A 24298-nucleotide genomic window follows, 5' to 3' on the forward strand; every position below is an offset into this window, starting at 1 on the left:
AACCATACATTACCTTGATGCACAAGCTGGTTATTTCATATTTGGTACAAGAAGACAATGCATGAACTTCATTTAAACCTTAAGTTGCCAGTGTAAAATTCCTACTGTGACTTAAGGTTTGGTTTTGTTACACCACACAGCCTATTACCGAGGTTATTTTGAAGACATTTCCATATGGTGATATCACTGTTACTCTTTTCATCACATAGTTCAAGGATCAAGCTAACAGATGGTGTTCAAATCTAAAAATCAATATTTCTCGCCATTCTCGCCTTTTTTCACAGTAGTGTAAAAAAATTTCATGTGATTTAAAGCATGGTTTCCAAGAAAACATCACATTTATTGAATAATCCCTTGATTCTTCCCAGATCAAGAGCAAATGGACTTATTACATACTGACAAGACTGAGTACTGCAGCTTATTTCCATCAGTAGTGCATGCGCATCTTCACCTTTATCATAAGAATCTGCCTTGCTTGTATTAGCTCCTTCCTCAGTATTCTCTTTCCTTTCCCCTTCCATTGCTGACTCTGTTTTATAGGGCATCTGCACATGTGTATGTCTCTGCTGATTTACTCATGAAGCATTTTGGATGCCACTGCTCTATACGATCAAATTATACATGTACGTTTTTCTAACTACAGTGTCTATAATGGATGTAGTACTTCATGTGTTCCTGACACACATGTCATTTGCTGAGAATGACCATATCCGCTTAGTACAAATTGTCCCAATGAATGGTAATATATTTAATTTTTACAATATGTAGTGAAGCACTGTGTAAACCTTATGAAAATCAGTCTGAATAACTCAATATACTGCAGTCATCAGCTTTTAAATCTTTAAATAAATTCTTCATATTTACACCATTCTTTTTATCATCAGGTGATAAATTAGTTATCAAAATAAATGACATGGTAACTACAATAAGAAAGTCCCCACTTCCAGAAAGAGCAAATGAATTAATGTCCGCATTAATTAATAGTGCTTGGTCCCTTTGAATCATTTGAATCATTGAATCACTTATTTGGCATTAAACAAGTGCAATAGCCTTTGTCATTATACATTAAAGTACACAGATAGAGATATACTCCACATAGACTTAACGACAGACTATCAGCATTCCTTGCAATTTGTGTATAGTATGCTCATGCACATGCATGCACGCACACACACACAAACACATACACAGATTAAAACCTCACAGACATTCTGAATGCAACCTGTCATCAACTAAGTACAATTTCTCTTTAAGATCTCCACATTAGAGCTTTGTTGATGATAAAGCTATGTGAGCAACCTTAGTATTATATGGAAGGTTCAGATGCCAAAAGTCAATGGAGAGGCATATATAAGGGCCGACAACAACAAAGGAACAACCAATAGATATACAGATGTATTACATACAATGATTGATGAAGTAATCTCAAGAAAACAGATCCATAATTAAGCCTGCAATGATGACTGTCCATACCCTGGAAGTTTAGACAAGAAACTTATGTTTAAACTTGCCAGATTTTACATATTTTACAGTAATACAATGTTGCAGGGATACTCTGTAGACAATTACTTCTTGATTGGAAAAAACAGATTGTTGTCTAAGCTGAGCTAGTGCTTTACAGCAATAAAAACTAAATAGGTGGCCTATCATATGTTAACTATTAAATTTATCTTCAATTTTTCCTAACACCAAAGTACCGTAATCAATCATTGATGGGACTGAAATTTCTTTAATTGTATTTTTTGTTTCTGTAATTTATTCGCACCTACTTAGAAACTGAAAATACTAACATTTGGCCAATCTTATATATTTATCAGTTAATATAGGCCCTACCTTGTAACAAGAATGTAAAATATGGTCACTTTAATATAATTCTGAGTTGGCTGAAGTGATTAACCCAACATCTGCCATCTGCTGGTGCCTATTAACTTTGGTTGCTTGTAAATTAGTGTTTTAATGTTTGTACCTGTGTCATCTTTCTACTACTTGCTCTTTCTGCACTGACCTGCCATTTTGTTCCTCTTATTATATGTTCCTTTTCTTGTTCCTATGTCTTTATATATGACATGAGTTGACATTTCTTTGTTTCCTTCCAATACTTATTCTCTTGAATAGTGACCATCTCACAGACTGATAAACAGTTTTCTATTTTCTTAAATTGTCTATTTAAATAGTTTTACTCCCTTTTAAATTTTGCTGGATGCCATCAGAGGCCCATTCTAACAGAGAACTTTACAGCTGCATTTTTTAATATATTTATGAATTTTATTACAGAATCGTGAAGTATTAGTCAAGATTACATTTATAAGATTTATGATTAGGCCTGACTTTTACATGATTGTTAATTATACAACTTTCAATATTTAAATAAGAGCATCCAAAGTCTCAAATTACTTCCTTTACAAAAATAGTACTGGTATATAACTAATAGATACACACATCAAAAAGTACCATAATGATTTATATTATATGTCTATATATGTTGATCCAAAAATAATTTTAAACTTTTGGTATGGTACTGTATGTGATATTCCTTTCCTAAATCACTTAGGCTTTCTGGACTCACAAGTTCTTCCATTAGTTTCATTTTAAGAGATGGAATTACCTAGATTCATGTATTGTTGTAAGGGCAGTTTTAACAGGTTTGGTGAAGAGGCCCAAGGCCATATAAAATATTCAGACTGGTTTTAGAATAGGTCTGTCGGATTTCTTACCCTCTGAGGACTAGGTGGGGTATTTAACATCCCCATGAATCCCTTTTTTTTTGAATAGTTTAAAGCATAGTACAGTGATGATTATTGATGGGTAATAGTACTTCTGCATTAAAATATACCAGTAACAACATGCTCAAAAGTGATTCCAGTAACTGATTAGTGATTATACATGGAAATTACTGTTCAATTTTGATATTTGTGTTATAACTTTGCCTGTCTTAGTAAATTGAGACACATATTCTTTGGCAGGTTAGAACTCTTCACAGGATTTGTTGACATTTTATTTCCTTCCACTCCTTGTTCGGGTGTTGACACCAAAATGTAACTTCTGCTCTCTAAAACAATCCTCGATATCACTGATAAATTTCTCAGTTTGTAGTCTGTCAAATAAACATGAAGTCTGAATGAATATTTTCATTTCTTCCTCCATAAAAGGTGAACAATAAGAGATTATATCACATCTCTTTTGGTCCCAAAAGAGTATAATAATTTTGAATGGAGTTGCATATCTGGTTACCATACTTTATTCTAATCACAGTTTTGTCTCCTACATCAGTTACAAACTTCCTATTTGAATACATTTCACTGTTATTTTCTTTCAGTTATTGAAATATTCAATGAAATTTGTAGCTGAGTCATGCCTGTAACTATATTAATTTTTGGTAAATATTTAGGATTAAGTATTTGTAATTGTTATGAGAGAACAACTGTAAAACATTTCAGCTAATTTGTAGTTTAAATAAACCCAACACATTTCTTTTTCTAATTGAGCTAGACAGACTCTTCTCGAACAAAATGTAGAACCGTGCATCACTTTCTAGCTCTCTGTTGGTAATGGCTGCGAAGGGAACACTTATATTTATGAAAATGTTTGTTTGGTATGATCTTTCACTTTACATTTTATTGACATTTCCTACTATGACACACCTTTTGTTATGAATGGATATTTGATTCAACAAAATCTTAATCTTTACCTTCAGTTTGATTTTATTGGACATTCAATGGAAAGAAAGTTGATCTCCTGCAAGAAATTAACACTGATTTCACTTCACACCAACTATTCTCATTAAGTAGTGTTGTTTTACTACTGTTTTATAATGGTAAATGAATTACCTACAAGGATTAATTTGTGAGAATTGCCAGTATACCGGTACTGGTATGCATTTGACATCAATAATAAGCAATGATAAACTTGGTTGTCTTTTACAAAATTTCTCTTAAAATTGCTATTTTCTATGGCAGAGTTTTATATGTTCCTCTATTTTTAGTTACTTTATAATTAAGTACATTAAGAATGACTCAAAATTGGGCAATTAATTTATACTGCTTCACCAATAACTGAGGTGGTAGGTAGATACTCATACTCCGAAACTGCTCCGAGAAAAAAGCTTTTGAAATTGTGATTATAGTTTACTTCACATTAATATATTTTTTAACTATTTTAACAGATCATAGTATTTTAAATATATTTTTAATAATACTACTAATAAGAATGCTATTAAAATCTGTTTTATTTTAAGAGCACTGGGAATTTTTGAAAATGGTATCCACAATAAATTTTCTTAAGTTTTAGGTGTTTTGTTCATTAATTGTTTTTGTTTAAAGAGGCCTAATATCTAGGTCATCGGTGTGTTCATTATAATTAACACTGCTAGGTAATATAATGTGTCTGGTAGGGTATTATGTTGTCTCCCTGGAGTTCGTCTTCTGAGCCATCAGACTCATATGTTCCACTGTTGAAATTTATTTGGTATGCTCTACTAAGAAGTTTTATCAAGAGACCTTGGCCTATTCCTTCAAGTACACAATTAAGCCCCAAATCATAATTTCAAGAATTATTCCACCCTTTTGACAACGGTACATTCAACCGCACAGAATTTAGTCACAAGCTAAAATGAAAGAATCTGCCACATTAGAGACCCACCTACCAGAATAAACCTGTACAGCACTTACCATGAAATGGAAGCACACATGGAATTCCTCTTGTAGTTATCACTGAGATCCAGTTTCTAGATCGACACATAACACATAATTTACACCTCTTGGGTTCTTCAGTCTGTCACATATAATTTTGAGTATAAATTTTTATATAATCTACCTGAAAAAGAAAACAGTAATAAGGAATTATAAACTTGGTTGTCATTTATAAAATTTATCTTAAAAATGCGATATTCTATGGCAGATTTTTATATGTTCCTCTATTTTTAGTTACTTTAAAATTAAGTACATTAAGAATAACTTAAAATTGGCAATTATACTGCTTCATCAATAACTGAGGTGGTAGGTAGATATTCATACTCCAAAACTTCCCCGAGAAAAAAGCTTTTGAAATTGTGATTATAGTTTACTTCACACTAATTTATTTAACTATGTTAACAGACTATGACCTATAAGTGTCATTTACTGCCATCTGTTGAGTTTTCTCATTACTATGTCCACCGGTGATGCTAGATCTCTGATCACACAATATATTAAATTCTGCCCTCCAAGAGTTAATTGTTTCTTTTTTAAGTATAATACTGTTACCATATGTTTTCTTTTTCAGGTAGTTTGTATGTAAATTTAAACTCAAAATTAATTTTGACAGACTGAAGAACCTACAGTTATAGAGTGATATGTTATACGTAAATCTAGAAACTGGATCTCAGTGATAACTACAACAGGAATTCTATGTGTGCTTCCATTTCATGAGGAGTACTGTACAGGTTTACCCTGATTGGTGAGTCTCTAATGTGGCAGATTCTTTCATTTTAGCTAGCGGCCAAACTTTGTGTGGTTGAGTGTACATTTCACTAGAGGTAATATTTTATTCAAAATGCAACGGTAATTTTAAAATAATTCAATATTTTAAAATGTTAAAATCATGGAACTATATTTAAAAATCTAGGTAAAGTTCTATTTCAACGTATCAATCCAATTTACTTACTTAACCTTCTAAATTACTAAGATATATTATAATATAAACGAAATTTGTTTACAGGTACTTGTGATTATGGTACATTATTTTTAATGTATAGCACCGAATATTCTTACTATCATCAAGAGAGAACTGAATATCTCATAAACTTAAAACAAAACAAGATCACAAGGTTACAATCATTTCATATTTATATTTGTATTTACATTTGTGATCTCGACAAGATATTGCTATTTACAGTAAGGTATATCTTTATGGATTCACGAGTCTCCCTATCCAAAATCTATAGCTAGCAATACATTGCCACAAATAGCATTAAACAAACCAAACAGCACCAATAAAAGAGCTGGAATTTTCTTTCACATTTATGAAATGTTGAGAATCTAATATTCATTATTATTTTTGGTACTGAACACTTCTATTTATTTTTTGGCCAGATGTTTGGTTCTATCCTAAACCATTTTAGGCTATAAGTGTAGAGCATAAGGAACTGTTTCAGCTTTTATACTTTGTGTTCCTTCATTTCAATATTGCTTAGGATTTATTTCAAATCTTGTGACAGGCAATAAAGAGTGAATCTTACATACTGAAGATAAACAGATGAAACAATCCATAATTGCTCCATTACATTCAACATTAAATACCATTCACATGACCTGTGTATATAGTCATATATACCTAGTCATATATAGTCATATATTTGTGATCTCATCAAGAGATTGCTATTTACAGTAAGGCATATCTTTATGGATACACGAGTCTCCCCTTCCAAAATCTATAGCAAGCAATACGCTGCCACAAAAAGCAACAAACAAACCAAACAGCGCCAATAAAAGAGCTGGAATTTTCTTTCCAGAGAATACGGATCCTTCCTCAAGTTTGATGTAACATACCGCTGGCAGCACATATGCCAAAGGGACAGCAGCCAAGATACCCTGTGGGAGATAAACAAAATACATTATTCTCAGTATGGTCCGATGAGTGAAGTACCGCATACAACTTCAGGTCCATAGCGAAGTTAGCTCTAGTCTGGACGGTAGCTAGTTCCAAACACAATGGTCAACGTCACCTCAAAAACTCAAGGTTTATCATTTTAAATTTTAAAATATTCAAAACTATTTCAATTGATATATTCTAAAAGATAAAAGCAATACATCAAGCACATGACTGAGTAACCTGCATATTAGCAAAATGTTAAAAATAGCAATTATAATTGCATGTAGCTAAGAAATCATATATTATACACCCACATTATGTGAGTCAACAAAATATAAAGGACTTAATAAAATTCAGGAAGGTAAGAAAGTATGAAAATGTGTTAATATCATTGCTGTTTTGTTTAACATCTTCCCTAATAGCTAATGGTCCTGAGAAGCACAAGGAGTTGAAATTTTGGGAGTTTGTTATTGCGCTAAGCCAATGACACAGACGAAAGAGATAGAGAAAGAGAGTTGGAAAAAGATAGACTTCTAAAGAAGAACAGGAATGAAGCATTGCTTGATCCCATTATGACTATGAGGGGAGGAGAGTTTCACTAGGCAGTATTATTGGACTTTCATGTGTTATCACGCGTGTATAAAAATGAAGATATGAGTAAAGAACTGGAATGACAGACAAAGGTTTTTGTGTACGATGTTATAATAATAATAATTTTGTGTGCCTATTTCTAGCCGAGTGCAGCCCTTGTAAGGCAGACCTTCCGCTGAGGGTGAGTGGCATCTGTCATGTGTAAGTAACTGTGTGTTATTGTAGTGGAAGATAGTGTTATGTGTTGTGTGTGAGTTGCAGGGATGTTGGGGACAGCACAAACACCCACCTCCCAAGCCATTGGAATTAACCAATGGAGGGTGAAATCCCCGACCCCGCCTGGAATCGAAACCGAGATCCTCTGAACCAAAGGCCAGTACACTGACCATTCAGCCAACGAGTCGGATGAAGTTATAATGTATAGAGTACCGGTACTCAATTATATGATTGTGAATGACAACAAAAATACCTTGACGATGTTGCGGGATGGAAAACAGACAAAGGTATGTTGGTAAAGGGGGTGAAAGCACTGCCCCTCATGGGGATCACTGCAAGTACGTAGGTGTTAATACAATGAAAGATTGTCACTGGGGAAAACACATTAATGAAGTTGTAAATAAAGGTTACAGATCTCTTCATACAGTTATGAGTGGTTGATGTAAGGATGTAAAGGAGAGGACACATATGCCACTGGTTAAGACCTCAGTTAGAGTAAGGGAAGCAGCACAATTCATTCTGGGATTTTCAACAAAAGAGTAGCATTATGAAATTGTTGCAAACTTTGGGCTGGGAAGATTTGGGAGCAAGGAGATGAGCTTCTTGGCTAAGCAGTATGTTCCAAGCTCTCAGTGAAGATATGGCATGAGAGAACATTCATAGACGAATAAGCTTAAATGCAGTTTTTAAAAGTAGAGGAAAAATGATCAATTTGAATACAAGAGGGTAAATTGGAGAAATATTTTTTTATAGCAAGAGGAATTAGCATTTAGAATAATTTACCTAGGGTTACTAAATTTACAACTTCTTTAAAATCATTTAAGAACAAAATAGGTAAACAAATTGGAATTCAAGAGGACAAATTGGGGCAAATATTTGTTTATGGGAAGGAGAGTTAGGGATTGGAGTAACTTACCAAAGGAGATGTTCAATTGTTTCCAGTTTCTTTGAAGTCATTTAGGAAAGGGCTGGGAAAACAACATATAGGGAAACTGCCACCTGGGTGACTGGCCTAAATGCAGATCAGTAGTGATTGATTGATTGATTGATTGATTGATTGATTGATTGATTGATTGATTGATTGATTGATTGATTGATTGATTGATTGATTGATTGATTGATTGATTGATTGATTGATTGATTGATTGAGAATAGAAGTCTAATGAATAACAGACTATGCCACTAAGGTTGGCAGAGTTACTTAAGTTAACTACATAAATTACTGCCACAAGGCCTCTCAAAATTAAAATGAATATTCCTTTTGTTCTCTATAACAAAATAGCAAATATTTGTACTTTTATGTAACATGGTTAAACCTTTCTTAATTTGAAGATTAATTCCCAACTAACAACCCCTCCTAGCACCTTTTAAAACAAGCTATAGACCTGTACAGATTAACATGAGCTTACATTGAGTTCCAATACTGGTCCCAAACAGCTTGTAACCATGGACAGTATACAGGTTATTGTCACCAGAGTTAGAGTAATGATCACGTGATGAGCAGTAGTGTGAGTAATACCACATACTTGGAGAAGAAGACTTTCCAGAACATCTCTAGTTACGAAACATTCGATAGGGTAAGTCAAGAGTACAGTGATGCTGAATAGCACTCTAGATATATTCATTAGATCATCACCGGGACAGTAGTTCTCAAGCAAATCACCTAGAGAAACAAGAAGTACATTGATCTAGTAAGTTACATGTAGTACAGGGGATACAAACAACTATGAATGTGAATCAAGAACTTAAAGTTAGTAATACGATGGAAAAATGCACACAGGAAAAACACAATACCACTTACATATACTAGTAATATTAGCAACACATGGCCCCTTTTCTAACAGATTCATGCTACATACATACAGACAAAATTAGAAAGATAGATTGGACATATACATACATACATACCAACATATACGTATGGGAGTACTCAAAGGAAAGTAACACTTGATGCAGGTACCACGGAATGCAGTGAATATATATTGGAACTCAGGCACATCTAAGGTTAAGTTATAAGGAGTTTCCCACCTTCTAATAGTTGTCAATTTTTATATAATGGTTTTATTAATTACATGATATAATCTAGCTTAATCTCTAGGACATGTTCCATAATCGGAACAAAACATGTCCTAAAGATTAAGCTGGATTAGTATATCATGTAATTAATAAAACCATTATATAGAAATTGACAAGTATTGGAAGGTGGGAATCTCCTTATAATTTAACCTTAGTTGTTTTGAGCCAATATGGGACAAAATATGAGGTTTATAAACTCAGACACATTACACTCATCCTTGATTAATGACCTTCCACCAAGATATATTTTATCTTGTTGAAAATTACAAGGTGCAAAAATAGGACTGTATGGCAGGTGCTGTAATACACCCTATGCCAACTGGAAAAATCTTATATTGTGGATGCTATGTGGGTTATAGTAGTATTGTGGTTTAGAGCACCACATTTGCTTGACTTTCTACATTTCTGTCCTTCATCGATTTGTACAATGACCTTCACATTTAGTAGTAAAATTCATATTAATTTTTGTGGCTACTGAGCAGTTCAAGAAGTCTGTGACCATGATAATTTAGGACTGAATACTACTTCTCTAGTAAAAATGCAAAAAGTTCTCTTCCTACCTGAGCTCAAATAATAAATAAATGAATTATCTTGTGATGTAACACAGCCTAGAGAATTATCTTCAACAGAATGCCATTGAAGGAAGTATAGAGAAAGTTCTTTCCAAGAACAATGGAATCAGCACTAATGTATGTGCAGTTTTTGTGACAGTCACCTTGGGATTCTTCTGAATTACTTTAACAACCCTCATCACAATGTCTTATCTCACTGATATGATAACATCTTATCTCTGGGACTATGTTCTAACATATTCTTCTTCTTATTATTCTTCTTCTGCTGCTGCTGCTCTCTGGCCTTTTCCCAAATTTCTTGTGGTCGGCAGTACATGTGTGCTTCTGTGGTGATGGTAGTGTGTAGGTGAAGGAGAGATGTGTATTAAGACAAATACAAACATCCAGTTCATGAGTTAAGTGAGTTAACCATGAAGAGTTAAAATCCCTGGCCCACCTGGGAATTGAAATTCGGGCCATCTGACCCAAAAGCCAGTATTCAGTCAAGGAGCCAGATGACTATGTTCTAACTATCATTTAGTTGTGACTGGATATGACATTGCGTTTGAATCACACATGACACATTGCTGGTATTGTACACTGAATCTCTGTAAGATCAAAATCAAAATCTCTTTATTTGCAAATGAGGTGTCTACCTCGGTGGCAAATGGTACACTAAAATACATTATTGTCAAGCACTAACAAGAGAAGAAAATTTTCCCAAAATACAATATTATACAATTTACGCTAACAATTTTTTCTATTAAACACACAGTTCATTCTTAATAAATTTATATTGTTTACAAAATTCTACTTATAATATCTCCTGTACTACTTACAAATATAGTCAACTGACATACAGTATATGGAATTACTTCAAATCATACTATACAACTGGTATAAGATTAAAATTTATATTGCATTTATTTATTTATTTTTTTGCCCATTCTGGAACCTAAGTAGCATAACAACCTGCTGCGTCTTAACCAGAGCCCCTTTTGCCACTACTTTTCAGAGTTCCTGAAGGGCCTTCCCAGCTACCGTAGCGGTCCCAGGGCCCTCCAAGTCCCCACTGTACTTCACCCCTACAGGCAGTCCCCTACTTTGGCTGTCCAAACTCCTTAGACCAGGGGATGGAATTAATTTATTCACACACATTTTTTATTTACATTAACCTGCACTGGTCAAATGCCCTCTTAACATTTCATTTATTTTTCTCTGTTGCTGTTTATTCTCTTCTTGAATACCTGTACAGATTTTGGAAAAGGATCAAACACTACCCCTGGTAAAATGTTCCACTCTTTCACATCCTTCTCAATGAATGAAAATTTACCCCAATCGCTTCTGCTAAAATTCTTTCTAATTTTATATTTGTGGTCAGTCCTGCCGATATAATTATTTTCCAACTGAAGCCTCTCACAGATATCTCCCAATGCTTCTTCTCCTGTACAGGCTCTATATAATCCTATAAGTCTAGTTTTCTCCCTTCTCTTACTTAAAGTTTCCCACCCAAGTTCCTTTAACATTTCTGATACCATACACTACTCTTTCTCCTGAAATCCCCTGTTACAAATCTTGCTGCTTTCCTCTGCACACTATCTATTTCTTTTATTAGTTATTCTTGGTGAGGATCCCAAACACTGTTTGCATATTCCAATAATGGACAAACCATACTTAAGTAACTTTTCTCTTTTAATTCTTTGTTGCATCCTTTAAGTAGCCTCATTATGACATGTAACGATCTGTATGCTTTCCCAACAATGTCATCCACATGACCCTTCCAGTGCAAATTACTTTCAAATCTCACACCAAAGTATTTGCACTTGCCATCTTTTGGGATAACTACCTCATCCAAAGTACATTCAAATTCATTTTTAAAACTCCTGTTTGTAAGTGTTGTAACAGTTGATTTGCCCCCATTAACCTTCATATTATTTTCTTCAACCCATTGCTGGATACTCTGAAGGTCCCTTTGTAATTCTGAACAATTCTCAATGTTATTTAATTTTTGATGTTGTATTATTCCCTAAATCATTTACGTATATTAAGAAAAGTAACAGACCGATTATACTACCCCATGCACTTCCCTTCCAAACATTCTCTTCTTGTGATATATTATTTCCTACTTTGACTTTCTGAATCCTTGAATTTAGAAATGTTTTTATCCAACATGTAACCCTTACGTCCAATCCTATTCCCTCCAATTTCTTTAATAATATTCCATGTTCCACTCTATCAAAGGCTTTGGAAAGATCTATGGCTATGCAATCTAACTGGCCTCCTGAATCCAATTGATCTGATATGTCTTGCTGAAATCCCACCGTTGTGCCTCACAAGAAAATTTCTTTCTAAATCCATACTGGCTCCTTATGAACCAATTTTTATCATCACATATCCCTCTGATGTACTTTGATATTAAACTCTCCAGTATTTTACAAACTATACTGGTCAGGCTGATTGGTCTGTAGTTCTCTGGTTTCCTTTTATCACCCATTCCTTTAGAAATTGGTATTATTATAGATTCCTTCCATTCCTTTGGTATTACACTATTATTTATGACATAGTCAAAGAGAAATTTTAAATAAGGCACTATGTACCACCCCATTGTCTTTAACACCTCCCCAGTAATTTGATCACTTCCTGCTGCTTTTCCTTGCTGAAGCAGTTGGATTTCTCTGAAAATATCTTCATTTGTGAATGAGAAGCTTCTTGTTTCCCGCTGTGTCTCTCCCTCTCTATCTTCTGTTTCAGTTTCCAACTCCTGACAATCATCTACTGAATCTCTGAATTCCTTACTAAATAGGTTTGCTTTCTCAGTATCTGTTAAATAGTGTTCACCCCCTTCTCCCACCATTGTAGGAATTTGGATTCGTTTTCCTTTTTGCTTCCTGATATATGAATACAGCTTTTCCCATTTCCCTTTGTGGTCATTACCCTCTTGAAGTATGCCATTCATATAATTCTCTTTTGCTTCCTTTTTCACTCTATTCAGTTCCCTCATTAGCTGTTTTCTAGTTTCTCTACTCTCCCTAACGTCTTTGATTTTCCTGTTTACTATTCTATATTTTCTTTTTAATTTTCTTATTTCCTTTGTGTAATAAACAGGGTCTGAGGTCATTTCACCCTTCTTAACAGGTACAAATCTCTTCTCTCCTTCCCAAATGATTCCTTTAAATTTAGCCCAAAGTGTATCCACATTACTCCCTTCACTTATCCAACAACTGAATTGTGATTTAAGGTAAGTCCCAAATTTATCAACTTTAGTTTTTCTGTACAATTTCTTGTCTTGTGTGACCCTCTTATTAAGCCTTTTTGGTACCAGTCCTACATACATTACTACAGCCTTATGGTCACCTATTCCTTCAATTACCTCAGTTTTATCAACAATTTCCCATGGTTTAACCAAGAATACATCTAGTAAGTTATTGAGACGAATTGGTTCTTGTACTACTTGTGTAAATCCTCCCTCCCAAATTAACTTATTTGCCAGTTTCTGTTCATGGGCTTCACTTGCAGCTCCATTCCATTCAACTTCCGGCAAGTTTAGATCTCCCCCAATTATTACCATATCATTATTATTGTTTTTATGAGTATAATCTATTAGTTTCTCAAATATTTCCATGTCTCTTTCCTCTCTTCCAGGCCTGTATGTTCCTATAATTCCCACCTCCTTCATATTATCACAAACTAATTTTATCCCTAATATTTCATCCCTTTCATCGGTAAACCATTCATGTGAATAATAAGTTTCCTTCACCAGAATAAACACCCCCCCCTCCCTTTTTATCTCCTTGGTCTCTACGATAGACTGTGTACCATTCTGGAAATACTTCTTTATTACCACCCCTTCCCTCAACAACGATTCCACTCCTATCACCACATCGGTCTCATAAGATTCCATCAATGTACTGAATTTTAATTGTTTATTTACTACACTCTGACAGTTTACCAAGAGCAATCTCAGACCCCCTTCCTCCCTAAAACTTGACTGTTGCAATTGGGTAACTTGAAATTCCTTACTTTCCTGAGTTTCATTTTCTAGTTGACTGAGCCAGTTTGAAGATGATGATGATAATAATGATTTACACAATTATGACATGACTATAACATTCATAAAATGTTAACTTAGCTAAGTTTTATCATCCCTTATCATAACAGTTTGATTATATAAAGTCTAAAGTTTAAAGAAAGGCTAATCCAAAATATTAACATAACATACAATTAACCATTTAGGACTTCATCTATTACTTAGTAGATATTTGTGGCAGTATAAAGACAGCAGTGGGAATTGATCTGAAATTTCTTATTTTATTGTATTAAACATTATTTGTTTTCTGTATAAGATTTTATTCTGTTTGGACTGAAATTTTGGACTTGGAAGAATTGTTACAATCCCATAAACCTGCACCTATCTGGATCATTTTAAACTGCCTGTTTTAAAAACACTTATTTATGGGTTGTATAAAAATCATCATTTATCTCTGAATGTGAAAGTCAAAGGTGAATTCTGCATTCTGATTGGTTTTCTCTGGTGGTTGCACCATTTTGTGTTTCTCAATATAACATTGCTTTTTCAGTTGGGAGCGAGGTAGCGTCTGTGTCTTTGATCATCTGACAATCTTAGTGAGCGGACGTGCTCGTCCTTCAGTACCCTCATGGGAAACCCAGTCTCAGGGTAAGCACTGTTTCTTCCCTTATTTCAGTTTTTAACTTCATCCAAATGTGATAATTTACCTTTATCTTTCTTACGCAGGAGTTTGCTCTCGAATGTCACAGTTTACTGCTAATTTGTCAAAATGACTTAGCTTCTCAGCTGAAATCATCTACAGTTTATTTGGAGGCAATACCCTCTTCTTTACCTTTGTATTAGTTTGTAATTATCCCTCGGGTATGCCTCCCAGTATTTCTGTGTCCCCTTTCATAAGTGCGGAAAATCTATGCACATTAACTGAAGTGTTTAAATAATGATACAATTTTACTGTACCTCTGTGGTTATTTTAATTTTTATATTTGTGTAGAATGGGACCTAGCTCTTACTTAAATCAACATGTATCATCAGATTAGGATTTCAATAGGTTTGAATTTTGTGACAAAAATTTCTTTAAGCACACTGTCTGCAGGTATATCTAATAACACATATTTCCCGTTTGTAACTGTGTCTAAAGATTTTCTTTTTTGAGCTTCTGATTTTGTCTCTTTTTAAAAATAAATGTTGTAATCCTAAGGCAAAAACCCTCTCCATTTTCTTTCATAGCAAAATACTATGTTCCACTACCTCTCAGGGTTCCATGCTGCTTCCCACATCAATTCTGTAGTTGTTATGTTTCCCAACCTGTTTGTTTATATGCTTTTGTTGAGTCTAAGTTTTTTATGAAAGTTAAAATTTCCTTCTTTATCATTATTGTTTGTGTAATCAGCCAAATTTGGTTACAGTATTGATGACAAGGTTGCCTGAAAGTAGCAGGTGAGGCCCCTCTGACAGGGACAGGTAATGTATTCCAATGTCGTGCCAAAGAAAGACCAAATGAGTTTGTTGATCATACGGTGCAATGAGGTGGTTTAGATAAGTGTGTATTAGATTTTGACCTTGTTCCAAAATTGTGATAGAATGAGAGGCAGTAAAATTGACTATACAAATGGGGAGGTGAGCATGAGGAGAACATTCGATGAAGAAGGCATAAAGCATGAAGATAACGGCATGTTCATCCTAGGCATATGTAACATGGTCATAGTAATGTAGGTTGCATATATAGCCCAGAGGAATTTTGCACGTATTTTTGTTTGTCATTAAGAGTAGCTGTCAGGTCACTGTACAAAGCATCACAGTAGTCGAAATGAGGTAATACCAGAGTCCAAATCAGGCATTCTTTTAATACATGAGAAAATGTGTTGCAGAATCTTCTAAGTGAGTTAAGTGCCGCAAATACTTCCCTCAAGATGCTGATAACGGGCTGCTTCCAAGGAAGATGTTCGTCTATGATAACACTGAGATCTTTACTGATTCACTGAATTTTGTAGACAGAGTTTTGGTAAAGTGAAGTTGCTTATGATTTGTGAACGTAGTCAAGGGTAAGAAGTTATTATATCTTGAGATTTTACATTATTTAATCTAAGTCCATGGATGTCAGTCCAGTTACAAATTTCTTGTATGTCCCTATTAAAGTTTTAAATTTCATCAATTAACCTTCCCAGATCACAGTGCACATATAATTATGTACATATAGTGTCTGGAGCTGTTTACCAGCAAAATAATAATATCATTGATATGGATGAAAAATAGGAGAAGTCTTAGGACAACCCAGGACACCAACCTCTATGGATCACCAGGATAAATATTCATTATTGTTATTTCTTACGTACTGCTGATGACCATGGAGGTATGAGTTCATCCACTGAAGAAAGTTTGTCAAAAACTGGAGCTTAAATAGTTTGAAAAGTAATATAACTTTGTCAACTGAGGCAAAAGCCTTAGAGAAGTCAAGAAGAGCTAGGGTTATAACTCTTCTCTCGTCCATCACATTGCGAATGTCGTCTGTAACCTTAAGTAGTGCAGTACTAGTGCTGTGGTTACGTCGAAAACGAGATTAGTATTCGTCAAGAATATCGTGTGTTTCTAAGTACTTGGAAACTTGTTGGTGTACTCACGACGTGCAGGTCACCTACAGGTGTCAAATCGAAAGACCTGCACCTGGCGAGCCCAACATGTCCTCGAACACTCCCGGCACTAAAAGCCATACGCCATTTCATTTTTTGTTGGTGTACAATGTATTTTAGGGCTTTTGAAGGCACTGTTAATATACTCACTGTTCGGTAGTCTGTTATGTCTACAGGTGCCTGGATTTTTAGTGAGCAGTACAACAATAGCAGCATTCCATAAGGAGGGATATGTGCCAGTCATGAGTGAATGATTATAAATACCTTAGTGAGTTAGAGTAGGTAAAATTATGTCAGTTATTGTCTTAATAAGTTCTATTTCCATGTTGTCTATCCCTTTGGACTTGTATTTTTTTCTAAATATATTGCTTGTTTAACTTGCGAGGGGTGTCAGATGAGAAAAATAGAATTCTTCTCTGTCAGGTGCAGGGGAGTTGTAAATGCTGTATAATGTTCTATGTTTCTTCTCTCTATCAGTTGTACACCCAGGAGTGGTAAAGTATGTATTAAGTGAGTCCAGGGGTATGTCAATTGGATGATCATCTTTTTGTTTACCTCTTCCCACATTTCCTAGTTCTTTCCATGCCGTAGCAGATCTAGAATTTTGTATTAAAAGGGTATGTGCATGTCTGATTCTAGCGTTGCATACCGCTTGTGATGTTTTATTTCATAGGCATTCAATTGGGACAAAATTGTCTTGTGTCGATTGTCACTTAAACTTTCTGTGTGTGGCAGCTCATATTGCCATCAGCTCCTTTAGCTCCAGGTTTAGCCATGATGCTGCTGTTTGTGTTACCCAAATTGTTTTCAGAGAGGCATGTCAGTCAGAACGCACAGTCAGATATCCGTTAAATTTGTTTACTTTAATGCTGATGTCGTCAACTGTCAGTACATGTTGCCATGGAATATCTAGTGTGTCTTCAGCAAACATACTTTAGTCAATTTTTGAGAGATCTCTGAACGTAATAGTCCTTGGTTTAGTCTTTTGGATCTTTGAGAAGTAGGACATGCATATTAAGTCGTGAGTTGAAATTCCTGGGATAGGTGTCTGTCCATGTTGTACTTCATCCGTACTCTTTACAATATCTTACAATAACATAAACATTTATTATATCCTCCTATTCAGTACAGTTTTCATCTGCTGAGATGAATTTTTATTCTACCCAAACATGTTTCAACTCCATTAGAGTCATCCTCAGTGGGTTATTTTAGATTAAAACATAAAATATTACTATATTTGCAGAGTGCATTGCAAAACATTCATGGTTCTTAAAATTATCTAAATAATTCCATCTTTGTGTAAGATCAATAAATATAGCATACTGGTAAATGTATAAGAATAAAACTTTGTGAGTTACAGCCTCTTGTCTATATGTAAAATGACATCTTAATGCATGTTATAATGTTCATCTTCAATTTCTTCTGTTTTGTTTTGGTTTAATAGGGTGTGTGCATGTCTGATTCTAGCGTTACAAAGGGAGACAAAGTAATTTCAGGACAGATCAGTGGACAGTTCATGTTCTTTTTGAGGAGTGGGCATGGGTGAGGGAGGCCTTGAACGGGGTTGTGACTGGAAAAGAATATCTGCTACTCTCAGAGGAGAATGACCCATTAGTTCTCGCAGCCACCTTACAAAAATTGAATAAATAAGTGAATTAATAATCCAACCTACAATGGGCTAATCTAATTAAATTATAGTAAGGTGGTATTTAAATAAAATGAAATGTGATAAGTAGAGATCAGAACGGTTAACTGATTTGTCTCTTTGGTTCCTATCTCTGTCCTTTGATAAGTCACACTGTCAGTTAATGCGCAATTTCCCTCCATTGGGTTTCTTAATGATGATATTACCGTCTGCAGTTCAACCGTTATTTTGCTGGAAATGGAGAATGGCGGTCTTCGGTATTGAGAGTCTAGTGGATATTGCATATGATAAGAAGTATACTTGAGAATTATAGGCCTCCCTACTGATTTAGGTCCAACACAGTGGCTTCTATCAATGTCATTTATATTCATATTTACTGCTGTTTACTCCTACTGGCCATTCTACACCAGCCAGGGCCCAGTTGGTGAAGGTTTCTATGCCATTGACTTGTCGTGCCATCCTACTCTCAGTGCTACTGAGATTGGTGCAGTAATGGTTACTGCCTGGGAACTCTACATCAACATGCCAGTCTATATCCTACCTGGAGCCAAGGACCTTGGTTGAGACCTACATATCAACTCACCATCTATCACTATACCGGAAGGCCGGTATCTTAATTTACCTTGGGTGTCCGACTCCTCGGATCCGGACATTGGCTATAATGGCTGCCACCATCTTTGGCCTCCACTGCCTGGACAATTCGTTGGCTGTTTATCTCAAAAATCAGTCTTGTATCAACTTGTCAGCAGTGCATTACAGAAACCACATCCAGAATTACTGGTATTCAAAAAATTAATGCCTGTTTCAAAAATTTTTCAAGATTTTCTCCTTTATTAAAGAATTGTGTAGCTTAGGAGGGGGGAGGTCTGTACCATCAGTAAAGCCTCTCCGTAATGCTAGGCAACACTTAAACACCTAAGGGTGGTGAAATCTTGTGGACATTTTGTGAACTTTCTTTTTTTTTTCCCTACCTGTTTAAAATTGCATTAATACATCAAAATTTTCAGTGATCATAGGACAGGCAAGGACTAGGATTGGGAAGGTAGCAGCCATGGCCTTAATTAAAGTAGAGCCCTAGCATTTGCTTGGTGTGAAAATGGGAAACTATGGAAAACCATCTTCAGGGTTGCTGACGGTGGGTCTTGAACCCACTATCTCCCAAATGCAAGTTCACAGCTGCACAACACTAATTGCACAGCCAACTCACTCGGTGTGAACTTTCTGAAGATTACTTGATTTTCAAGTTTACTAGTAACAGATGTCTCAACTTTTGATTTTGGACTGCCCCCAAGGACCTTGGAATGTGTATAACTTAGTTGAGTATTGTAACTGTTTAGGACTTATAACAAGTAGAGGAAGGGTGGCCCACCTATTGAATACCATTTGGTTAAATACCAAATATCTTTATTAGATATAAGGGACTAGTTTTGGCCCTATAAACTGGATCATCTTCAGCCTTAATTACCAGCTAGAAAAACATATACACTCTTATACAACACAATCACCAATATTCCACTGAAATACAACATATAAAACTTATTGACAAATAGTGTTCATTAGCACTTATATGTCATGGTTAAAATATGGTTATTTATACTAATGTCCTTGGTTGTATGAATACCTTGTCTTCTTTGGAAAAGTAATCTTAAGGTAAAACTATAAGAATACACAATCATAATTAAAAGATATAAATTAGTTAATGTAACACATTAAAACCTTCGAGTAATGAATTGCAATGTCTGTTGATATGGTACCGTAGTATTTTCATAATGGTGTTGATGTATGCTATATAACCTCCAAGTGGTGGGTATTATATTAAGTAGCTAGGTATAAATCTATCAATGTAGTTACGATGTTCAACTAGGGGACATTTACAATTTGAATGTTGGGTAGGTGGACTTCCAATTGAGTTGGAATGACCAAACAATTTGGTATGCAGTGAATGTCTGGAACGAGAAAGAAAAAATGAAAGAAATAGAAAAAAAGATCCAATGTACTAAGAAAGATTGCAGTATGGGTAAAGATTGTATCAGACTCACTCCCTGGCGCTACTATGTGCTACTTCAAGGTGAGTCTGATACACTTTTTCATTATTACATATGTTTAGGGTTTGGTACAACAATGCTTATGTCTTCCGTTTGTAAGTTGTCACTACCATAACTTCAAATTAAATCAACCTATCATCACCCAACTCACGGTTATAAAAATGGGTAAACTTGAAACTTGTGTATCTATATGGATCAGACTAGCATGATACCCGTGCTTCGCTACGGTATTATACTGAAATTTATAATTGAATGCTTAACATTTTATATATAATCCGCCGCAAAAAGCGATCTGACTCGTTTTCTGAGAGAATCCGTCAAAATTCGCGATCTGACTCGTTTTCTGAGAGATTACGGCGAAATTCCTCCCATTTTTCAATCTTTCTTTCCAGCAATCGATTTCGTACTTGCCGAGCTAGGTCCAGGTATTCCACCCGGTCAGTTAGGCCCCTAAATCTTTGCCATCTTTTCCTATAAGCATTTTTAATATGGATCAAATCTTTGAGGAGATCCGGCGTGGTAACGTCTTGGGTGCCTTGGCGGTACTAAAACAGGGGACGGACTGCATTCGTAGTCATTACCTGGCCAGAACCCGTTTTCAGCGTGGTCGGCACATTTTGACGACGGTCTAGAACATTATTATTATTATTATTATTATTATTATTATTATTATTATTATTATTATTATTATTATTATTATTATTGATGGTCTGGACCCCACAGCAAGATGCAAGACCGCTACTTGGCGGTAAATTACATCTGCTGCCATTGTCATTGGTGACAATGTGACCAGCACCATCATCGCGCGTAGGCAAGTGCGCGAGATTTCTGGCGACACGAATGATATACATGCGTGCATTATTGACCTTATTATAGAGGTGAACAATTGCACGGTCAATGTCATTCCTATCGTTTGTTTCAAATGTGTTTAAATTGTTATTTATATGCCAGGAGAATCTACTGTAATCTAACTTTATGTTCTCCATAGGAAAAGATGGCTCTTGAAAACGAACGCAGGAAAGATAAAACATGATCAGTTTATGATCAGAATAAGTGCATTATGAACAGAAAATCAATTGGTCTCAACTGCTTTTACCCCCCATCCCCCAAACAAAAGAAGGCGAGTTTCTTTATGTTTAAAAGAGATTCCAAATACCAATGTTCACGTCTGTTACCTTCAGTTCTGAGATATAAGTATCCCCATTAAAGGAATTCACTTTTTTCACTTCCTTTCACACTTCCTTTCCTAAGTGAATTTTCCGGCAAAAAATAGTTGTTTCTTTAATAGTAAAGGATCTTCTAAATACCAATTATCACGACTCTAACATCTGCAGTTATTGAGAAATGTGTCCTTTTAAAGGAATTCAACTCCTTTTCACCCCCGCCCCCCCCCCCCCAAGATGATTTTTCCTAAAAACCGTTTTTTCTTTGTTTTTAAAGGAGATCCAAATACCAATTTTCACGTCTGTAATAACTTTTGTTTTTATTAGGTGTAAGTATCTCATACAATTAATTCAATTCATTTTTCAATTCTTTCACCTCCCCCCCTTTCATTGGATTTTCGAAGAATACGTGTCTCTTTAATTTTAAAGCAGGTTCCAAATACTAATTTTCATGTCTGCAAAACCTATCATTTTTGAGATAATAGTATCATCATACAAATAATTCAACTAATTTTTCCGTAAACAAAATACGTATTTCTTCAGTATCCTAATTAAAATAATTCAACCCCTATTTTAGTCACTTTTACCCCTCCACCCAAGCGGGTTTTCAGAAAACAAAAAATGTATGTTTCTTTATTTTAATAGAGATAAAAATGCTATTTTTACTTCGGTAGCATGTTAAAGTTTTTCAGGTATATTGTAGAAATGCTCATTTTAAAATATCACCCAATTTTTAGTTTCCCTTAAGTGGAGTTTCCAAAAACAAATCACCTATATTTCTTTACTTTTGCAGGAGATTCCAAATATCAGTTTTTACGTCTGTAACATTTTATGATTCTGAGATATACTGTAGATATAATCTTTCTAAAAATTCACCCCAATTTGTCACTTCTGTTTAACCCCCATTAATCCGATTTTCCAAAAAAAAACGTGTTTCTTTATATTATAAGGAATTCCTAAATACTAATTTTCAGGTTTGTAATATCTTCTGTTTATGAGATATAAGTATCCTCATTTAAGGCATTCAACCATTTTTCAACCTTTTTCACCCCTCTATTGGGATTTTCCGAAAACAAAAAAATACGTGTTTCTTTATTTTCAAAGGAGATCCCAAATACCAATTTTCACGTCTGTAATATCTTCATCTTCTGAGATATAAGTGTCCTCATTAAAGGCATTCAGCCCCTTTTCACCCCTTTTCACCCCTCCTACTGGGATTTTCCGAAAACAAAAAATTCTTGTTTCTTTATTTTTACATCTGCAAACATTTAAAGTTTTGAGATATAGATACACTCATTTTAAAAATTCACCCCCTTTTTACCCTCCCATTAATTGTATTTTACAAAAAAAATACATGTTTCTATATTTTTAAAGGAGATCCCAAATACCAATTTTCAGGTCTGTAATGTCTTTAGTTTCTGAGATATAAGTGTCCTCATTAAAGGCATTCACCATTTTTCACCCCTCCTATTGGGATTTTCCGAAAACAAAAAAATATGTGTTTTTTTTCTTGAAAGGTGATTCTAAATACCAATTTTCACATCTGTAAACTTTTAAAGTTTTGAGCTATAGATACACTCATTTTAAAAATTCACCCCCTCTTTACCCTCCCATTACTTGTATTTTCAAAAAACAAAAAATATGTGTTTCTTTATTTTCATAGGAGATCCCAAATACCAATTTTCGGGTCTGTAAAATCTTCAGTTTCTGAGATATTAGTATCCTCATTAAAGGCATTCAACCCCTTTTTCACCCTTTTTCACTCGTCCTGTTGGGATTTTCCGAAAACAAAAATACGTGTTTCTTTATTTTTAAAGGAGATCCCAAATACCAATTTTCAGGTCTGTAATGTCTTCAGTTTCCCATTGAAGGCGTTCAACCAATCTTTCACCCCTTTCGACTCCTATTGGGATTTTCCGGAAACGAAAAAATACGCGTTTCTTTATTTTTAAAAGAGATTCAAATACCAATTTTTACATCTGTAAACTTTGAAAGTTTTTAGATATCGATACACTCATTTAAAAAAAATCATCCCCCCTTTCACCCCCCACTACTTAAATTTTCCAGAAACAAAAAATACGCTTTTCTTGATCCTTAAAGGGGATCCCAAATACCAATTTTCAGGTCTGTAATATCTACAGTTTCTGAGATATGTGTCCTCATTAAAGACATTGAACCTCTTTTTCACCCCTCCTATTGGTATTTACCGAAAACAAAAAAATACGCGTTTCCTTATTTTTAAAGGAAATTCTAAATACCAATTTTTACATCTGTAAACTTTTAAAGTTTTGAGATATAGATACACTCATTTTAAAATTTCATCCCACTTTTCACCTCCTTAGCGACGGAATATCCGAATATTCTCTCTTAGCCAGCACCTACATTGTACTATAAATGTATCCTCAAAATTTCATTTCATTATGTCCAGTAGTTTTGGCTCGGCTCGGCGTCGCTAACGGAGGATTTTTGGATATTCCGTCGGTAAGGGGGTTATATAGGGGGGGGGGGGATTTTAAAATGAGTGTATCTAAATCTAAAAACATTAAAAGTTTGCAGATGTAAAAATTGGTATTTATAATCTCCTTTAAAAATAAAGAAACGCGTATTTTTTTTTTGTTTGTTTTCGGTAAATGCCAATAGGAGGGGTGAAAAAGAAGTTCAATGTCTTTAATGAGGACACTTATATTTCAGACACTGTTGATATTACAGACCTGAAAATTGGTATTTGGGATCCCCTTTAAGGATCAAGAAACGCGTATTTTTTGTTTTTGGAAAATTCAAGTAGCGGGG

General features: G+C 34.8%; 1 protein-coding gene across 1 annotated transcript in view; it reads right to left on the bottom strand.

The window, feature by feature from the left end:
* LOC136863587 (putative sodium-coupled neutral amino acid transporter 11) overlaps positions 1-24298 on the bottom strand; it is a 144680-nt gene that overhangs the window by 15371 nt on the left and 105011 nt on the right. Inside the window, exons 7-8 of the mRNA XM_068226004.1 lie at positions 8784-9037; positions 6362-6566 (exon numbers count right to left, since the gene is read on the bottom strand). Coding sequence (XP_068082105.1) covers positions 6362-6566; positions 8784-9037 — 459 coding nt within the window. The remainder of the gene's footprint in view (positions 1-6361; positions 6567-8783; positions 9038-24298) is intronic.

This window comes from Anabrus simplex, chromosome 2 (genome assembly GCF_040414725.1).
Source record: "Anabrus simplex isolate iqAnaSimp1 chromosome 2, ASM4041472v1, whole genome shotgun sequence".
Taxonomy (NCBI): Eukaryota; Metazoa; Arthropoda; class Insecta; order Orthoptera; family Tettigoniidae; genus Anabrus; species Anabrus simplex.